The 18,697-nt window shown below is 43.0% G+C and overlaps 1 protein-coding gene across 18 annotated transcripts in view; it reads left to right on the top strand.

Moving 5' to 3' along the window:
* Nucleotides 1–18,697, top strand: part of MLLT10 (MLLT10 histone lysine methyltransferase DOT1L cofactor) — a 231,308-nt gene that overhangs the window by 67,792 nt on the left and 144,819 nt on the right. For 16 of the 18 annotated variants that reach the window (XR_010598232.1, XR_010598233.1, XM_005302764.5 and 13 more), the window contains one exon: nucleotides 16,239–16,342. Coding sequence is in view for 16 of the 18 variants with exons in the window: in XM_005302764.5 (XP_005302821.1) it covers nucleotides 16,239–16,342 (104 nt within the window). In the remaining 2 variants the exon portion in view is untranslated. Of the gene's footprint in view, nucleotides 1–8,747; nucleotides 8,916–16,238; nucleotides 16,343–18,697 lie in introns of those variants that run through there. The other 2 variants (XM_005302766.5, XM_042857681.2) reach the window with 2 other exon arrangements.

Below are 18,697 nucleotides of genomic sequence, written 5' to 3'. Positions count from 1 at the left end.
AGAATGGAAGCATGTCCTCTGGAGTGGTGCATGAAGGGGCACACGAATGTTTAACGTATCTGACACATAAATACCTTGCAACACCAGCTACAACAGTGCCATGTAAATGTCTGTTCTCAATTTCAGCTGGCGTAAATAAAAAGCAGGCAGCAGTAACTCCCGTAAATGCAAACAAACTTGTTTGTCTTAACAATTGGCTGAAAAAGAAGGACTGAGTGGACTAGTAGGCTCTAAAGTTTTACATTGTTTTGTTTTTGAATGCAATTATGTAACAAAACATCTACATTTGTAAGTTGTACTTTCATGATAGAGATTGCACTACAGCAGTGGTTCTCAAACTTTCTAGACTACTGTGCCCCTTTCAGGAGTCTATTTGTCTTGCGTACCCTAAGTTTCACCTCACTTAAAAACTACTTGCTTACAAAATCAGACCTAAAAATATAAAATTGTTACAGCAAACGATTAGTGAAATATTGCTTATGTTCTCATTTTGTCTGTGTGAAATTGTAGTTCGTACTGACTTTGCTAGTAGTTTTTATGTAGCCTGTTGTAAAACTAGGCAAATATCTAGATGAGTTGATGTACCTCCTGGAAGACCTCTGCGTACCCGGGGGTACACGTCCTGCTGGTTGAGAACCACTACGCTACAGTACATGTATGAGGTGAATTGAAAAATACTATTTCTTTTGTTTATCTTGATTACAGCACAAATATTGTAATACAAATAATAATATAAAGTGAGCACTGTACATTTCGTATTCTGTGTTTCAATTGAAATCACTATATTTGAAAATGTAGAAAACATCCAAAATATTTAAATAAATGGTTTTCTATTAACGGTGCGATTAAAACTGCGATGAATCACGGTTAATTTTTTTAATCGAGTTAATTTGTTTTGAATTAATCGCTTGAGTTTACTGCAATTAATTGACAGTCCTAATTTTTTATCTTCATTTTTGTTTTTTACTTTCTATTATGGCTGTAGTAAGGGTCACAGCAGAATTTTCAGGGCCTGGAACAAGAAGAATAGGATTCCCTAGTAATGAAAATCTTGCACCATTTCTGGTGGTCTTCCTTTAGAGAATTGACTCACTTACTTTCTTTCCCCACCTCCACATTGTATTTCCCTTTTTGTGTTTCATATCTTTGCCGTTATTTTTTCTTTCACTCCTTCATATTTTCTGATCACACTCCTTTGGCTTTTCCCTGCTTTTTTCACATTCCCCTAATATCTACTACCTGATATTTTTGCTGCTTTCACTTACCAGGGTTTCAGAATGACCCAGGCACACTTAGGGCTTGTCTACACTTAAAACAGTACAGCTGTAGTGCTTCAGTATAAACATTTCCAACGCTGATGGGAGGGATTCTCCCATTGGTGTAGATAATCCACCTTCCTAAGAGGTGGTAGCTAGGTTGTCAGAAGAATTCTTCCATCGACACAAGGATTTAGGTCGGCTTAACTATGTTGCTCGGGGGCGGAAGGGGTGTTTTTTTTTTTTTTCTTCTTCTTGCTGGTCTCTCTTTGTTTGTGAAAGGTTTTTTCTTCTTTGGGTTTGTTTCAAAGTCGTGTGTGTGTGTGTGTGTGTGTGTGTGTGTGTCTGGCACCATTTCCATTTATATTGATAGAAATTGTGTGGATAAATCCCTTTGCGCTACTTTGAAAATTTACCCTTTAATCTCTCTCATTAATTTTCTCTGCCATTCTCTATCAGTTTTTGTTTATCATCTCCTTGTTGCTAGCAGTAAAATCTTTGCAAACTGCTTGCTCAAATCATTGTTCTTACAATCAATTGATACTGTTCCTCCACATTAATACCCCAGTTTACATTTGGTTGGTCTGTAGCTAACTGAAAGTCCTTCACCCACTTGTCAGGCATGAATGACATGGAAATCCCAGACAAAATACTCTCTCTTCTAGTTTTTAGTTTGGTGCTTTTGAGGGTGAGGTTTAAACACAGGCCTATTTTCATGTTTAGGAACCTATCTAAGGCTAGTCTGCTTGTTCTATAATGTTTAAGATATGGTGGAACTTGTTTAATTGGAAATTTGGTTTGGACTAATTTGCAGGTGCTCTTCCCCCCCCCCCCCCAATCAATCGTTTTGAGAACATGTGACCTAACCTTTCTTGGTCTCTCAAATTATTCTCTCTTACTAGTTTGCAGTGTTGAATCTGTGCTGGTCCCAGGATATTAGAGAGACAAAGTGGGTGAAGTAATATATTTTATTGAACCAACTTCTGTTGATGAAAGAGACAAGTTTTCAAGCATACACAGTGCTCTTCTTCAGGTCTGAGAAAGATACTCAGTGTCACAGCTAAATAAATACTTGGTGGAACAGATTGTTTAGCATAAGTATTTAACATATATTGTAAGAGACCATTCAAGGTGAAATGGCCAGTTAATATCTCTGGAGTCATAGGACAAAAAAATGGGGATTAGTGGGTTACAGATTGTTGTAAAAAGCCATAAATTCAATGTCTTTATTAAGGCTGTCTACACTAGCACTTTAGTTGGTCAGGGTATGAAAAAAACACCCCTCTGACTGACATTAGTTTCACCAACAAAAGCGCAGGTGCGGACAGCGCTATGTCGTCGGGAGACGCTCTCCTGCCGACATAGCTACCGCCGCGCGTTGGGTGCTCTCGCCAGCATAGAGTGGCCACACGGGAGACCTTTCAGTGGCGCAGTTGCAATGGTGCAGCTGTAAGGTCTCTAGTGTAGATATAGTCAAAGTCGGTGATTTTTAGTGTCTAGCAAAGTTATGAATTTCAGCTCCTAAAATTGTCTTTTGAAGGTGCTGTGTAGGGTTCCTTTGAGGATGAGGATTGAGAGATAAGATATGGAGGGATTGCTTTATTATTTGCAGGGTCTGGTGCTGCTTTGGGTTGGTGTGTCCTAGGCCTGGTCCACATTAACCCCCCACTTCGAACTAAGATACACAACTTCAGCTACGTGAATAACGTAGCTGAAGTCGAAGTACCTTAGTTCGAACTTACCGCGGGTCCAGATGTGGCAGGCAGGCTCCCCTGTCGACTCCGTGTACTCCTCTCGCGGAGCAGGAGTACTGGCGTCGACGGCGAGCACTTCCGGGATCGATCCCAGAAGATCGATTGCTTACCGCCGGACCCAGAGGTAAGTATAGACCTACCCCTAGTCTGTGCAAGCTCCCCAGAGAGCAGGGCACACCAACTCAAAGCGGCACCAGGCCCTGCCATAACAGATGCAAAACCTGCAGACATCTCTCCATTGCTAAGATAATAAATACTTCTTACTTGCTTTTCGAGATCTGTGAGTACTGTGCATGCCTATCACAACATGTGGTGTACTTAGATGTCCCATAACAACTATGTGAGTGAAATGAGATAGTCACTTTGCCCTTAAATTAACTTGCACAGAAAAGTGATAAGACAAAAACACCACATCATGTGTGGGTAAATATTTTTCACAAAGTGATCACTGTACATCTGACCTCTGTCCTCATCCTCAAAGGAAACCTGCACAATATCTTCAGAAGAAAAACTAGGGAGCTTAAATTCATCTTTGCTAGACACAAAAAATTATGAATTTAATGAAGACACTGGGTTTATGTTTAATACAACAATCTGTAACCCACTAAGGCCTTGGCTGCACTTGCAGATGTACAGCGCTGTGAGTTAAACCTGACTTTGTGCAGCTGAGTAGGGAAAGTGCTGCAGTCTGTCCACACTGACAGCTGCCCAGCGCACTGTCGTGGCCACATTTGCGGCAATTGCAGTGCTATTGGGAGCGGTGCATTATGGGCAGCTATCCCACAGAGCACCTTTTCCCATTCTGGCGCCATGGGAAGGGAGCGTGGGTGCGGGGGATTCTGGGTCCTGTCCCAATTCCCCGTGATGCATTGCTTCGCATCCCAGAAATCCCTTTGTTTCCGTCCACCTTTGGCGCCATCTTTCAACGGTTTCTGTGTAGCGCGATCTGTCTGCGGGAAATGGAGTCCGAACTGCTGAGGTGTATGCTGACGAGACTTGTCAGCATGTCACATTTGGCTGTCGAACTATTCCTTAAGATCCAAAGTGACAGTGAGGGTGAGGAGTCAGACGATGCTATCGAGCCACATAACGCATACGACACAAAATTGCTTGTGGCATTCACGGACATGCTCAGCACTGTGGAACGCTGCTTTTGGACTTGGGAAACAAGCACCGAGTGGTGGGATCACATCGTCATGGAAGTCTGGGATGACGAGCAGTAGCTGCAGAACTTTCGGATGAGAAAAGCCACTTTCATGGGACTGTGTGAGGAGCTTACCCCCACCCTGCGGCGCAAGGACACGAGATTGAGAGCTGCCCTGCCAGTGGAGAAGCGGGTGGCTATTGCAATCTGGAAGCTGGCAACTCCAGACAGCTACCGGTTGGTCGCAAACCAGTTTGGAGTGGGAAAGTCAACGGTTGGAATCGTGTTGATGCAAGTTTGCAAGGCCATTAATCGCGTCCTACTCAGAAGAACCGTGACTCTGGGTAACGTGCAGGAAATGGATGGCTTTGCACAAATGGGGTTCCCTAACTGTGGAGGGGCGATAGATGGGATGCACATTCCTATTCTGGCACCACCCCACCTAGGATCCGAGTACGTTAATCGGAAGGGGTATTTCTCTATGGTTCTCCAGGCGCTTGTGGATCACCGTGGGCATTTCATTGACATTAACACAGGCTGGCCTGGAAAGGTGCATGACGCACGCATCTTTTGGAACACTTGGCTGTTCAGGAAGATGCAGGCCGGGACTTTTTTCCCAGAGCGGAAGATCATGGTAGGGGAAGTTGAAATGCCCATTGTGATCCTTGGAGATCCCGCTTACCCGTTAATGCTGTGCTCATGAAACCCTACACAGGGAGCCTTGACAGCAGCAAGGAACGGTTCAACTACAGGCTGAGCCGGTGCCAAATGACTGTGGAGTGTGCCTTTGGCTGTTTAAAGGGCCGCTGGCGATCTCTGTATGGGAAGCTGGACTTGGCCGAAAACAGCATCCCCGCGGTTATATCCGCGTGCTGTGCCCTCCATAATATTTGTGAAGGGAAGGGTGAAAGCTTCACTCAGGTATGGACCTCCGAGGTTCAACACCTGGAGGCTGAATTTGCACAGCCAGAGAGCAGGGCTATTACAGGGGCCCAGCGCGGGGCTGCAAGGATTAGGGATGCCTTGAGGGAGCAATTTGAGGCTGAAAACCAGCAGTGATATCTGGTGCCCTGCACGGGAGTGAAGTGCAGTAGTTCCAATCTTTAGGAATCAGTGTCTGCTTAGCAGACAAGCAGACTTGCAGTGCCTGTTTATTTCCTGGGCTAAGGAGTCTTTACTTTATGCAATAATAAAGAATGTTTTCAAAGCCAAAGAATCCATTTATTGAAAAGAAACAAGGGTGTGGAGTGGGAACAGTACAATCACAGATTCGTGTATGTCCTGTCTGGTGTGCTGTGCAGTGAGTGCTGCACTTCAGGACAGCTATACTGCATGGTGATGGGGGTTGAGTGCAGAGGGTAAGGGTCGTGGGTTTCAGGGCTGGGTGGTGAAGATTCTGGTGTTGGAGGCAGCGGGTTGCGTGAAGAACACGGAACTTGGGGAAAGTGGGTTGGAGGTGACAGTGGGGCACAACGGAAAGAGTTTTGGGACAAGGGCTGTAGGGGGGGGTGGCGTTTGCGTTTGCAGTACTGCTCCTCTTTCTGCATGGTTACCAGTTCCTGGATAGCGTCTGCTTGGCGCTCCAGGATGCTTATGAGCCTATCAGTGCTTTGCTGCCGGTGCGCGGTGCTTTGCCGCAGGTGCGCTGCGTTTTCCTGGCGGATCCTGCTTTCTCTCTCCCTCCAGTCCTGTGCTTTCTCATTCTCTTTAATAGATTGCCGCATCACTTCTTGCAGCATGTCTTCTTTGCTTTTTCGCGGTCTCTTCCTGAGCTTTTGCAGTCTCTGAGCACGCGATTAGAGGGACGGCTGAGGTCTCAAGGTCGATGCAGCTGAATAGGCAAAATGCAACATTTAACAGAGGCAGCATTGTTTATACCAGACAGAGTAATGATTCCCCCCACACTTAAGGAGTAGAAAACACACAGGGTCTACACAATAGCATAATTTTCCCGTCCGAAATAGAGCACACATCCCACAGTAGCCTCAAAATGGTGAGTAAGGGGGACTGATTGTTTCAGGGCTGTACTGTCCTCTGGGTTTCTGTGCCTTGGGGAGAGCCAACAGCTTCAGGGGGCACCTACACTGAACACTGTCCCAACATTTTCCACAGGAGTTTGTCCTGGACGATATCTCGCTGCTGAGGGTGACCTGGGAAGCAAGGGAGGGTCTTCTACTGCAATGCGGTTTCCGCCCTGGCCCATATGCAGCTTGCCTGTGTGCAGCAATGGTCCCCCCGCCCCTCACGGCACAGTGGCGCGGACACGTTAGCCTGGCTGGGACAAGGACCACGGTGGCTCTCCCGATAAACCTGCGCAAGCGCATTGCACACATTCTGGATGAGACATTCGAGGAGATTACCGAGGCCGATTATCACAATGTGATAAACCACATCAATGCACTATTCCGCATCTAGGCATGCATGCCTAACCCTCCTCTCCCAAAGAGCCTGCATGGAAAAAATTTCTTCCTGAAAAAAAAAAAAAACCCGCTTACCGGGAACCTGCTGTTCTGTTTGTCTTCCACCAAGTACCGGCCGCTGCGATTGGCTACCTTCCTCCTGGCTTGAGACGATCTCCTGGCTGCATGGCTCCAGGGATTCCGGGGTGTCTTCATCCAGCCCACCACCATCATTCCCATTTTCCTCCTCCTCCTCCTTCCCCCCACCCCCACACCGGCTCTGAAGTGGCCATGGTGATGCTCGGATTGGAGGTGGGGTTAACCCCAAGTATCGCATCCAGCTCTTTGTAGAATTGGCAGGTCGCGGGGGGAGCACCCGAGCGGCTGTTTGCATCGCGGGCTTTGCGGTAGGCACTCCGCTGCTCCTTCACTTTAATCCTGCACTGCAGGGCGTCCCGGTCATGGCCCCTTTCCATCATGTCCTTTGATACCTTCCCGAAGGTATCGTAATTCCTACGGCTGGAACGCAGCTGGGACTGTACAGCTTCCTCCCCCCAAATACTGATGAGGTCCAGCAACTCGCCATTACTCCATGCTGGGGCTCGCTTGGCACATGGAGGCATGGTCACCTGGAAAGATTTGCTGATAGCACTCCACACCACGCCGGGCTGAGCAAACAGGAAGGGGATTTTTAAAATTCCCGGGGAACGTAAAGGGTCGGTCACATGGTTGGTTACCTGAGGCCAAGGCAGTAGAGTTTGAACTAATGACCAGAGTGGCTAGAACAGGCATTGTGGGATACTGCCGAATAATTCTGGAGGCCATTCACAGCGCATTGGGTGGCCACAGTGTTGCAGCGGCAGCGCAATACTGGCTATTCCTCTCGGAGAGGTGGAGTACATGCAGCGCTGCAACCACGGAGATACAGCGCTGCAAATGCCTTGCCAGTGTGGACGGAGAGTGTTTTACAGCGCTGTAACTTGCAAGTGTAGCCAAGGCCTAAGTCCCCTTTTTTGTCTGACAAATACAGAGGTGTTAACTGGCCACTTCACCTTGAATGGTCTCTTACAATGTGTTAACTACTTATGCTAAACAATCTGTTCCACTTTATATTTAGCTATGACACTGTAAGTATCTTTCCCAGACCTGAAGAAGAAGCTCTGTGTAAGCTGGAAAGCTTTTGGCCTAGGCTACACTCAGGATTTCTCAGTGCTGCCACGGCAGTGCTGTGAAGCGTGAGTGTAGTTGCGCCGCCAGCGCTGCGAGAGCTGTCTCGCAGCGCTGTAAGTACTCCACCTCTCCGAGGGGAATAGCTTGCAGCGCTGCGAGCGAGCGTGCAGCACTGCAGGCTCTGATTACATTTGCGCTTTACAGCGCTGTACTTGCTGCGCTCGGGGGGGTGGGGGGGAGGTTTCACACCCCTGAGTGCAGCAAGTTGCAGCGCTGTACAGCGCCAGTGTAGCCAAGGCCTTTGTCTTTCACTAACAGGAGTTGGTCCAATAGAAGATATTTCCTCACCCATCTTGTTTCTCATCCTTGTCAGGGTAGATTTCAGCTATGGTCTTTGGGAATTTTATGTTAATTTTCTTTTATTAGGGCTGAGACTTCTTACTTTAACCAATCCTCAGCCTGTGAAATCCACTTGTCTACGCTGTTTAGTAATGCATTATTTGATTCAGGTTATTACTCTTAAATACTGCAAAATTTTGTGAGCGTATAGCTGAGAATAGTGGACTCGTCAGTGGCAGAAGCAGTACCATAGTGAAATGCCTGCCAGTATCCTTGCTATTAAGCTGAATCTTTCAGTAGATTTTATAAACTGGCTGCTCTAAATTACTTAGACTGAACTATGATATACAAGCTCCACTAGATGAATATTGCTGTAATAGTACTTTTCTTTGTGATGTGTCCTTTGCAGAAAATATGCTTCTTTCATAAATATAATTTATAACTTTTGTGAAAGACTTCTGTTGTAAGTGAATAAACACAATGCAAAGCTGTTTGATTTTAAAGGAAAGTTGTCAAAACAAAAAACTTATTTCCATCTGAAAATTGTATTTACTCTCATTCTGAGTAGCCCGTAAGGTTACTATAAGTGAGAGATTAAAAATATTTTAATGTATTTTTTTTAGTCTTTGTTTATTTGACAGTAACTTTTGCAGTTTGTTAATGGTGTACATCTTTTCCAGGCTCTGTAAGAAGGTTTTTAACAGCTATATCAAAACTAATACTGAAGAGGCAGTAGACAGGAGTGTGCCCAGAGAAAGTGGGTGGAGGAGGAATATGCCCTGAGTATGTTTGGTGTCTTTCTGCTTGCCCAAAAAGAGTCTTTGAAATATCAACAGGGGAGCAGAAACAAAATGTATGTCAACTTATTTTTTAAAGTAGTTAAAACAATTCAGGATGGATTATTTAAAGGGTGCTCGATCAATTTAACAAAATCAGGTTGAGTGACCCTTTCATTTAAAATCTATTTTTATCACACATGACAGTATATCAGTTAAATCTTACTTGTAAGTAATCTCTAAAAATTTCCTTCATTTATTTTTCTATTTAAAATTTAAAACATTTTAACTTCACACAAATGTACTCGTTTGGTTTTTATACTGAACTATGTAGAAGCTTTTAATCCAGACTCTGCTAGTTTGAAGTGCATGCTCTTTGGGGAATGGGAAAAGGCTGCTTTTTCTGAAATGTAGGTATTGCGGAAAGCCCTTAAAAATAACTGTAGCAATGTTTTGAAAAAATATAAATTTATAACCAAGGAAAAATGTTCTGGATTGCCTTTTTAAAAGGCTGCCAACTTCAGACTGTGTGTTTGCCAAATTGGCACAATTCAAACTGAAGTAGGTAATTTAGGAAGATCCTCTAGAGATTTTTACTTTTCTACAGAGTTCTAAGTAGGTTGTGTATATTCAATTAAGTCTAAATAGAAAAATAATAGGAATTGTACAGATTTATAGTTGTCATGGTATGTTGATACATAGAAGGATGCATGTCATGCAACCTTTACAGCAATGAGGGTTGCATTGGCAATTTGACAGAAGTCTGAGGATGGTACCTAATTTACATATACATTTACATTGGATTTTTGTTAAAGATAAATGCATGCTATTATTTATTTATAGAACAGTGCTTTACATAATACAATAATCTTGAACAGAAGACAAAATATATTTGTTGCTAAAGGGGAAGATGATGATAATAATTATAGGAAAAGTCTGGCCACGTAAGTACTTCCAACAAGGTCTGCACAGCTAGTAGCCCTCTCATGCAAGTGGATATTTTGTTACTCTTTGGACACTTTACAGACTGGATCATTTCAAATCAGTTCATTTTACCTGAACTTTGATAATCTCATTCCTCAGATTCAGCTGAAAATGTGAAAAACTTTTTTTTATCCCTTTTGGAAACTTCTGCTGTGTTGATCAGATAAATCTGGAGCTTCTTGATCTACTCCAGGGGTAGGCAACCTATAGCATGCATGCCGAAGGTGGCACGCAAGCTGATTTTCAGTGGCACGCTCACTACCCGGGGCCTGGCTACTGGTCCGGGGGGCTCTGCATTTTAATTTAATTTTAAATGAATTTTAAAAACCTTATTTACTTTACATACAACAATAGTTTAGTTTTATATATTATAGACTTACAGAAAGAAACCTTCTAAAAACGTTAAAATGTATTACTGGCACGCGAAACCTTAAATTAGAGTGAATTAATGAAGACTCGGCACACCACTTCTGAAAGGTTGCCGACCCCTGATCTACTCAGTAGTAGGGGCAGCTGTCATACTTATATTTATTTGAGTGTTTTCTGGGAAATTGGAAAGTTTGAGCTTCTGCTGAAGCTTGGAGATCTGTAAGCAAAGAACTCTTACTCCCTTGATAGTTGTGTGCAGTTAGATGCAAAATGGTCCTTTCTCCAGTTTGGTGCTGCCAAAAGCTTTGGATTTGTTCTGATTATCTAGCACAATAGGCAGGATCTACTATCACAGTTTAGGGTTAGCTGCACCTTTGACCCCTCTAAATCTGAGTGCAACTCCCTCAGTTGTTAGGCCTGTTGCCATCACCTGTCTTGGGGTGGACTCTTGTGATTCTCCTACTCTGTGGACTAGTTCCTGAGATACTGTAGTAGCCTGTGTACCGACCATGATTCCGCAGCAGTTTAAACTGGATTTGAATGCTTCAAGTCTTCCCTTGAGGAGTTGTGACGTGTACGTGTGTGTGTGTGTGTGTGTGTGTGTGTGCTCGCGTGTGTGTACACAGTCACCAAAATGTTATTTTCAAAATAAATTTTTGTTTAATCTCAACAGTAGGAACAAAACATAACAGAAGCTAAAGGGGTTTTATCATAACAAATAGTCTATAGGCATATCTGTTTTATGTAAAGTAGGTAAGCCTAATTTATCCAGCTAATCCTTATTCTGGGAACTAGGGTTCAATCTGCTTGCAGTCCCTCTCTCTCTCCCCCTGTACTTCAGAGGTAAACCTTTTATCAGTCCATAAATTCTTTGTCTCACTGTATGTCTTGAGCTGATCAAACCAGTTTATGTAGCCCACCAGAGGGGTTGGGGGTTATCTCCAATTAGTTGGTTCTCGGCATTGTTCTTTAAGTGTCAGTAAATGGTGATCACAGAAGAGTTTGTTTGCTTTCCTGCTTATGTGCTGGAGTTAATCCCTGGTAATCATATAGTCACAACACAATAATAGGCAGATGAAACATCTAACATTAATAAAATATTACCGGTGTCTCTGACATCCTTCGCATCTACTTTCTTTTTCTAGAGCAATATTAAGGGAGCACAGAATGAGGACCATGATTTGAATAGCTCAGAGATGGAAAACGTTCTCAAACATTTCGCTATCACGACCCCATTTAATTCATTATTTCCTCCAAGAACCCCAGACAGCATAGAGGATGTCACTTTGAAGAGCAAAATGGCATCCTCTGTACAACGTGACCTCACCCACACTATTCCAGTGAGATCACGCTCCATGGAGGACAGCATTTTGTAGAGTAAAATGGCATCCTCTGCCTTTCATGACCTCATACGCACCGTATGTGTAAGGCCACATAGAGGATACTGTTTTGCTCTACAAAATGGCATCCTCTGCACTACATGACTACTACTACTATGTATTTTGCATGCAAGTTCATGCGGTGTGGAGGATGCTGTTTTGTAGAGCAAAGTGGTGTCCTCCATGCATCGTGATCTCGTACGTACAAGGTCACGCTGTCCAGAGCAAAATGGCATCCTCTGCACACTAGGGATTACCACAAACCCATCTGCTGATATTGTGACTCTATTTGGGATCGTGACCCACAGTTTGGGAACCCCTGCTCTAAACTGTGTGGTGTTAAGTCATAATGGATAAGTCTATTGGCTGAATATTTCTCCTAAACTGGTCAGTGTTAAGGTAGTTAAGAGTGTTGAAATTTCAAATTGTCCTTATTACACCTCAGAGTTAAGATCTATTGGTTAATAGTGGTAGGTCATAGTTTTGAGCTGTTGTTTCATGCTAACAGTCTAGTTTTAAAAGGCTTCACAACTGTAAGGGTTAGAAACTTTATTTAAAATGAATGATTACATTCTGCAAAAACTGAGAAATGATCAGCGCTCACAAGGAATAACTTTCTTGGATGCATAGGTGCTGTGTGTAGCACATCATAACTATGACCTGTGCAGTCCTCAGAAGAAAACGTTTTGAAGTTAATTTTTGTTAACAGGTTTTATTTCTCCCCCCAAATTTGGAAACTTTTCCAAAGAGATATTAAAAATCTCTTCCAGCAGATAAGCAAACACAGTAATGCAAAGTGTTTAATTGGGGGAAAAAAAAAAAAGGCCTCTGATATTTCTGTTTTGCTCCAAGCATAGCATCCTTGTTTAACTGGGAGCTTTGTCCCACTTGATCAGTTAGTTTATTGCCATTTGCTATCTCACTGGAGGTCCAGGGATGGAGGAGAGTTTAAGAGCTCTTCTCCTCCATCAGTACTAAGGAATGACTGATGCTTTTCTGGATATTGGTGAAGGAGTACATAGGTTGCTACAGTTCAGGCATCTAAAATCTTAATTGGGGTCAGGGAGAGGTCGAACTAATATACGGACAGTTGAATTGACTTTGCAAAGTCCTGGGCTACTACCACATGAAGGGAACTTGTATCTTTTGTGTCCAGTCTATAGCACCAAGAGACAGAACGGAATACTGGAGAAGTTCGGCTTGAGATTTGACTTTTAGCCCTTGAAGCAAAGGGAAAGTGTGGTGTGTTTGGTCGCTTTACGCCAAACTCAGAGTACTCAGAGTTTTTATGGCTAGTGTGTAGGAAGAGTTGAATTATGCTGAACTTGTTATAAATTGTAGCTAATCTATGGCATTGTTTTGTAAACCTGTTTATAATGCAGTTCTTCAGTCATTTATCATGTTGTAAATAGTTTGGCCATTTAGTTTGGTCATTAGTTTAAATGGTGCTTAGGCACAATTTTTAAATGTAGTTCAAAGTCCTAAATAGACAGGACCTATATCCATACTGAATAGATGTTTGTATAATTTCTTTTACTGGGATTTATTTAAGGAAAAACAACTACAATAATGCTTAGAAAATTTCTGGGCAGTAAAGTAATACAGTAGTAGTTGGATCTTGTGTCTTATGGATTTTGCTAGAACTTAAGTTTTCTGTTAATGGAAATGTTCAAACAAAACAAAGGATTTACTATCGAAGTACATTTCAAAAGCAAGAAAACTTGTTAGGTGGTGACCTTGCTTTTTCTTAATACATAAGTATTGAAGGTCATGTGATACTCATTCGGCATTGGAACAGCAAGTGATCTCAGGTACTATGTGAACTGTAATCTTGATGCACTTGGTGAGTGAGATAAGGAATTGGTTAAATCATTTCCAGATCAGAGGCCCCTCAACTAGTTCTTGTCTAGACTAGGATTTAAGGTGTGATGTTAGCTAATTATGCTTTTAAAAAGTCTAGTGGAGACCAAACACATGGCCTTGTCTACACTTGATTCTGTAAAACATTTTAATTTGAATGCTACCTAATATATGCTAATAGCACACCTTAAATTCTAGTCCAGACAAGACCATAAAAAGCCGTTCTATCCTTAACTCAGAATTTCATTGATTTATTAGTCTTTATCTACTGTATTTTGTTTTAGTTTGTATATTTTTCTGGGTTTTTTTTTATGTTCACCTCTTTTTATACACTTTTTTCTTAAATTGTACCTCCATTATATTTGCCCCCATATTTCCCATTTATTCCCTTTTGCTCCACTCAAGTGTAGTCATACGTAAGCATTAGTGTGATTTCCTTTTCTTCAATGTAAATATATGATATAGTTTAAACAAAGGAGATATTGAAAAACAGAAGCAAACAAAAGTTGCTTCCCATCCTTTTTCTGCTGGGGGAAGAGGGAGTGCAAAAGGGACAGTTTGTGTGGGCCCACATTTGAGAGTCCCCCAAAACCAAGTGATGATAGGATCCAGCATGCAGGGTCATAGTGCCACTTGGGTTGGCCTGACCTGGCCTTCCCTGTATCACAGAGGAGGGGCAAGTGAAACCTGAGTGGTGCTGCAGCCTATGCACCAGGACGCAATGCCACTCACTGAAATTTGGCTTGGCAGTGCCTCTGTCAAAATGGCCTTGTACTGCCCCGTGTGCATGTGAGAATTTTGTTTTTAAGGCCATCTTTTATTTTTGGTGTGTCCAAATCAGAGGATGCTTCCATGAAGGATTTCTAGTTGAAATCGTTTTCATTTTGTTTATGCAACAGATTGGGTCCTACCAAATTCACAGTCCATTTTGGTCAATTTCACAGTCGTAGGATTTTAAAAATCGTAAATTTCATGATTTCAGCTATTTTAATCTGAAATTCCACGGTGGTGTAATTGTAGGGGTACTGACCCAAAAAGGAGTTGTGGGGCAGGTCACAAGGTTATTGTAGGGGGGGTTGCAGTACTGCTACCCTTACTTCTGCGCTGCTGGTGGTGGTGGTGCTGCCCTTAGAGCTGGGCAGCTAGAGAGTTGCAGTTGCTGGCCAGGAGCCCAGCTCTGAAGGCAGAGCCGCCATCAGCAGTAGCGCAGAAGTAAAGCTGGCATGGTATGGTATTGCCAACCTTATTTCTGTGCTGCTGTCTGAAGAGCTGGGCCCTCAGTCAGCAGCTGCTGCTCTCTGGCCACCCAGCTCTGAAGGCAGTGCAGAATTAAGGTGGCAATATCGCAACCCCCCTAAAATAACCTTGCGACCGCCCTGCAACTCCCTTTTGGTTCAGGACTCCCAATTTGAGAAACGCTGGTCTCCTCTGTGAAATCTGTATAGTATAGGCTATAGACCGGATTTCACGGGGAGACCAGATTTCACAGTCGGTCACCCAGTTTTCATGGCTGTGAATTTGGTAGTGCCCTAGCAATAGGCTGCAACTATACTATAAACATAGAACAGCAGAATCTCTTAATTTACACTTCAGTAATCAGCACACCCCAATATTTATATGATAAAAAAACAGTTGTTTCACACACTTCTCACCAAAGCTTTAATTAGGAGAAGCTATAGTGAAGTCCACTATAATTAAGCCTTCATTATTTTAGAAAATACATTGTAGCATGTGTACTAATATATTAAGCATTTATAATTACAATTACAAACACACCTGTCAAATAATGAAATATATTTTGATGGATTATTTTTGTTCTTTTTGATTATTCACTTAATTGATAATTTGCAAAATTAAATAAATTGCTATAGGTCTCTCTAATTACTGTGCATTCGGTGAGATTCTGTAATGATATTTTTAGAAATCTGACAATCTGCTTTAAATCTAACTTGTTCTTTGGCCTTTCAGATGAGTTTAGGATCCTTAATTAAACTCAATTTAAACAAGGTTCCAGCTAGACTAGTTTCTAACCAGGTGGTTATAAGGCTGTGCTGTTTTAGACTCATATTTAAATAAAAACTGTGTTGAATAGCATTACTAAACTTGGTTAAAGGCCTTTGAACCTCATGTAGGCTTGGAGACATATTGTGAGACTTCTGAAAATCTATTTCCACTTATTTGTATGTAAATATGCATTGCATAAAATTATTAAGCTTAACTTTTAAATAGGAAGCTTCTCTGGACATACACTAGGGTGTCCTACTTGTTTATACGGTATCTAGCATAATTAGACATTGATCCTGACTGGAATTTCTAAGTGCTACTACGATACTGCTACTAATAACTATATTTATAAGCAAACATATGAGAGTAATTCAGTGATTTGAAGGAATGAACACAGGGTTGGGGAGTTCGGAAAATCTTGATTTCTAATCACGTGTTAGCCATTGGCTGTTTGGCCATTAGACAAGTTGTTTAAGTTCTCTGCCTCAGTATTCCCCATCTTTAAAATTAGAATAATGGTGAATTAGGATAATACAGAGGTGGTGTGTAGATTTAGTTAATTTAATGTTTATACAGCACTTAGAAAAGGTAAAGTGCTATGCAAATCCTAAACAGTGTATATAACAATCTGCTTTAAAAAATTGTGATTAGGCTGTGTAAAGAAGTCCTCAAGTAAGCTTGACTACAAGATTGAGAAAATCAATTTGTCCTTGTAGCACATCAAATAAAATACCTCCTGTGAGTAACACAAAAATAATTTGGGTACTTTGTATGATATGTGAATACTTTTTTTTTCTTTAATAGACGTGCTATATTTGTGATGAACAAGGCAGAGAAAGCAAAGCAGCAACTGGTGCTTGCATGACATGTAACAAACATGGATGTCGACAAGCTTTCCATGTAACATGGTAAGTATATATTATTATGTAATGTGCCAGAAATCTTAAAAAAAACAAACAAACAAACAAACAAAAAAAAACCTGGAGAACACAGTGCCAAAATGAACAAACAGTTTATTCCTGGTATTTCTGAGGCTAGGTCTACACTTGAGGGAGGGGGGGAGGGCGGGGTTGATCCTATTCGACTTACCCCGCTGTGAGGACGGCAGCAAATCGACCGCCGCGGCTCCCCCATCGACAGCGCTTACACCTCCTGACGAGGTGGGAGTACGAGCGTCGATTCGGGGATCGATTTATCCGTCTAGATGAGACCCGATAAATCGATCCCCGAGAGATCGATTTATACCTGCCGATCCAGGTGAGTAATGTAGACTAATACTGTGGCACCTTAGTGAGAGACCAGGCTTAATGCTGGATTTTTTTCTCATTGAAATGAGTGCCGTTTTTTCTGGCTAAATATGGCAAATTTTATAGGGCAACATTACATGCCATAAACACATTTTAGTGGCCAGAGTCAACCAGTGTTTTATAAGATGCTAGAAATAATGCAGAGAATCGTTCTTTTTCAAACGATGATCCTTATGTGTATTCCACTGTGGATGTGCACATGTGCTCGACGAAAAGATCCTTGTTAGCAGTGTCCATTAGTCTGTACCTGTATCCCTCTCTGCTTCTCATTCTCTGAACTGAGGGCATAAGGGGTGGTGGAGACTGACCACCTCTTCAATTCCTTTCTGCTGCTTGGGGTGTGAGATGGAACCTCTTCAGTGTCCGCAGAAGTTGCTAGTTGCTTGTGCGTTGAACTGTAAATATTTGTAAATACATTTTAGATAATTTTTGTAGTTAGTGTAATTATTAATAGGGCTTAGGTCTCTCCCTCCTCCTGCCTCTCCACCAGGGTGACTAGGCCCAAGATCCTGGAATTCAAGACCTATGTTTCCTGCCTCCTGGGCCTTCCTTGTCAGTAATGACCACCTCAGATGCCTCTGCTGCCTTGGGGAAGCTCACATCCCATTCAAAGGCGCTATTAACTGATCCTTTCCAAGCTGAACCCGTCAAGCCTCTTAGTGCAGGCTTCAGAGATTCCTGATGGATTGTGCTATGAGGCCCCAGTCCAACCCTGGTTTGTCAGACTCCCCTGTATATTGGTTGGAGTCACCAAGGAGCGCCCTTCCAAAAACTGAGATCTCTGGCCATGGGGCTAATAAGAGTAGAGCTAAAGACTCCTCCAAACAGGCATGAGGAGGATAGAAAACACTCTTGCAAGAAGCTAGAGAAATCTTCCTCAGTTTCTCATCCAAGAAGAGGACCTCTTCTCCAACACCTTCCAAGTTGGGTGAGACTCTGCACCCAGGATACGGGAGTGTCAGGAGCTCACAGGGAACATGGTACTGGTCTCCTAGCTTCAAAGAGCAGGAATGCCCCGAAACCGGCATTAACAACAGAAACAGGACTGTCCCCAGCATCAGCAAGAGAGAAACGGTATGGATGTTGCCCACATCGATAGTACTGTTGCACCATGTTAAGGAGTTGTCAGTACCAAAGACCACAATGAGACCAACACCGCCAGTGCGGTATACTCCATCCCCTTTCTTCTGAGAAGGATGCTCTGCCCCTGAGGACATTGCTCTCCAGGAGAGCTTCATGGAGATGTTCCTGTAGGATTTCTGCTCCATCCCCAGACACGTTAACAGACTTTTCCAGTAGCTATACTGGCGGCGAATGCATCCCAAATCTTTAGGGCAAATTAATCATTGAACATGCTTGCTTTTAAACCCTGTATTATATTTACAAAGGTACACTCACCAGAAGTGCCTTCTCCGGCTTTGTGGTCCAGGAGCCCGCCTTGGGAGGGTTCAGATGGTATTGGCTCCAGGGTGATGAACAGTTCCTGGCTGTTGGGGAGAAGGGATTCTCTGCTTGCCTGCTGTGTGCGATCCTCAACCACCTCCTCCTCCTCCTCTTCATCCACAAAATCCTCCTCCCTGTTGTATGAGACTCCCCCTTTGCAGGTGTCCACGGACAGTGGTGGGGGTAGTGGTAGGGGCTCCCTCTAGAATTGCATGCAGCTCATCATAGAAGCGGCATGTATGGGGCTCTGACCCGGAGCGACTGTTTGCCTCCTTTGTTTTTTTTGGTAGGTTTGCCTGAGCTCCTTAATTTTCACGCGGCACTGTTGTGTGTCCCTGTTGTAGGCTCTGCCCATCATGCCCTTGGAGATTTTGGCATATATATTGGCATTTCGTCTTTTGGAACGGAGTTCTGCCTGCACAGATTCTTCTCCCCAAACAGCGATCAGATCCAGTACCTCCCATTAGCTCCATGCTGGAGCTCTTTTGTGATTCTGGGACTGCATGGTCACCT

The sequence above is a fragment of the Chrysemys picta genome, chromosome 2, assembly GCF_011386835.1.
Source record: "Chrysemys picta bellii isolate R12L10 chromosome 2, ASM1138683v2, whole genome shotgun sequence".
Lineage (NCBI taxonomy): Eukaryota > Metazoa > Chordata > Testudines > Emydidae > Chrysemys > Chrysemys picta.
The sequence above is the reverse complement of the archived record's forward strand: the minus strand, read 5'-3'. Positions and strand labels throughout refer to the sequence as shown.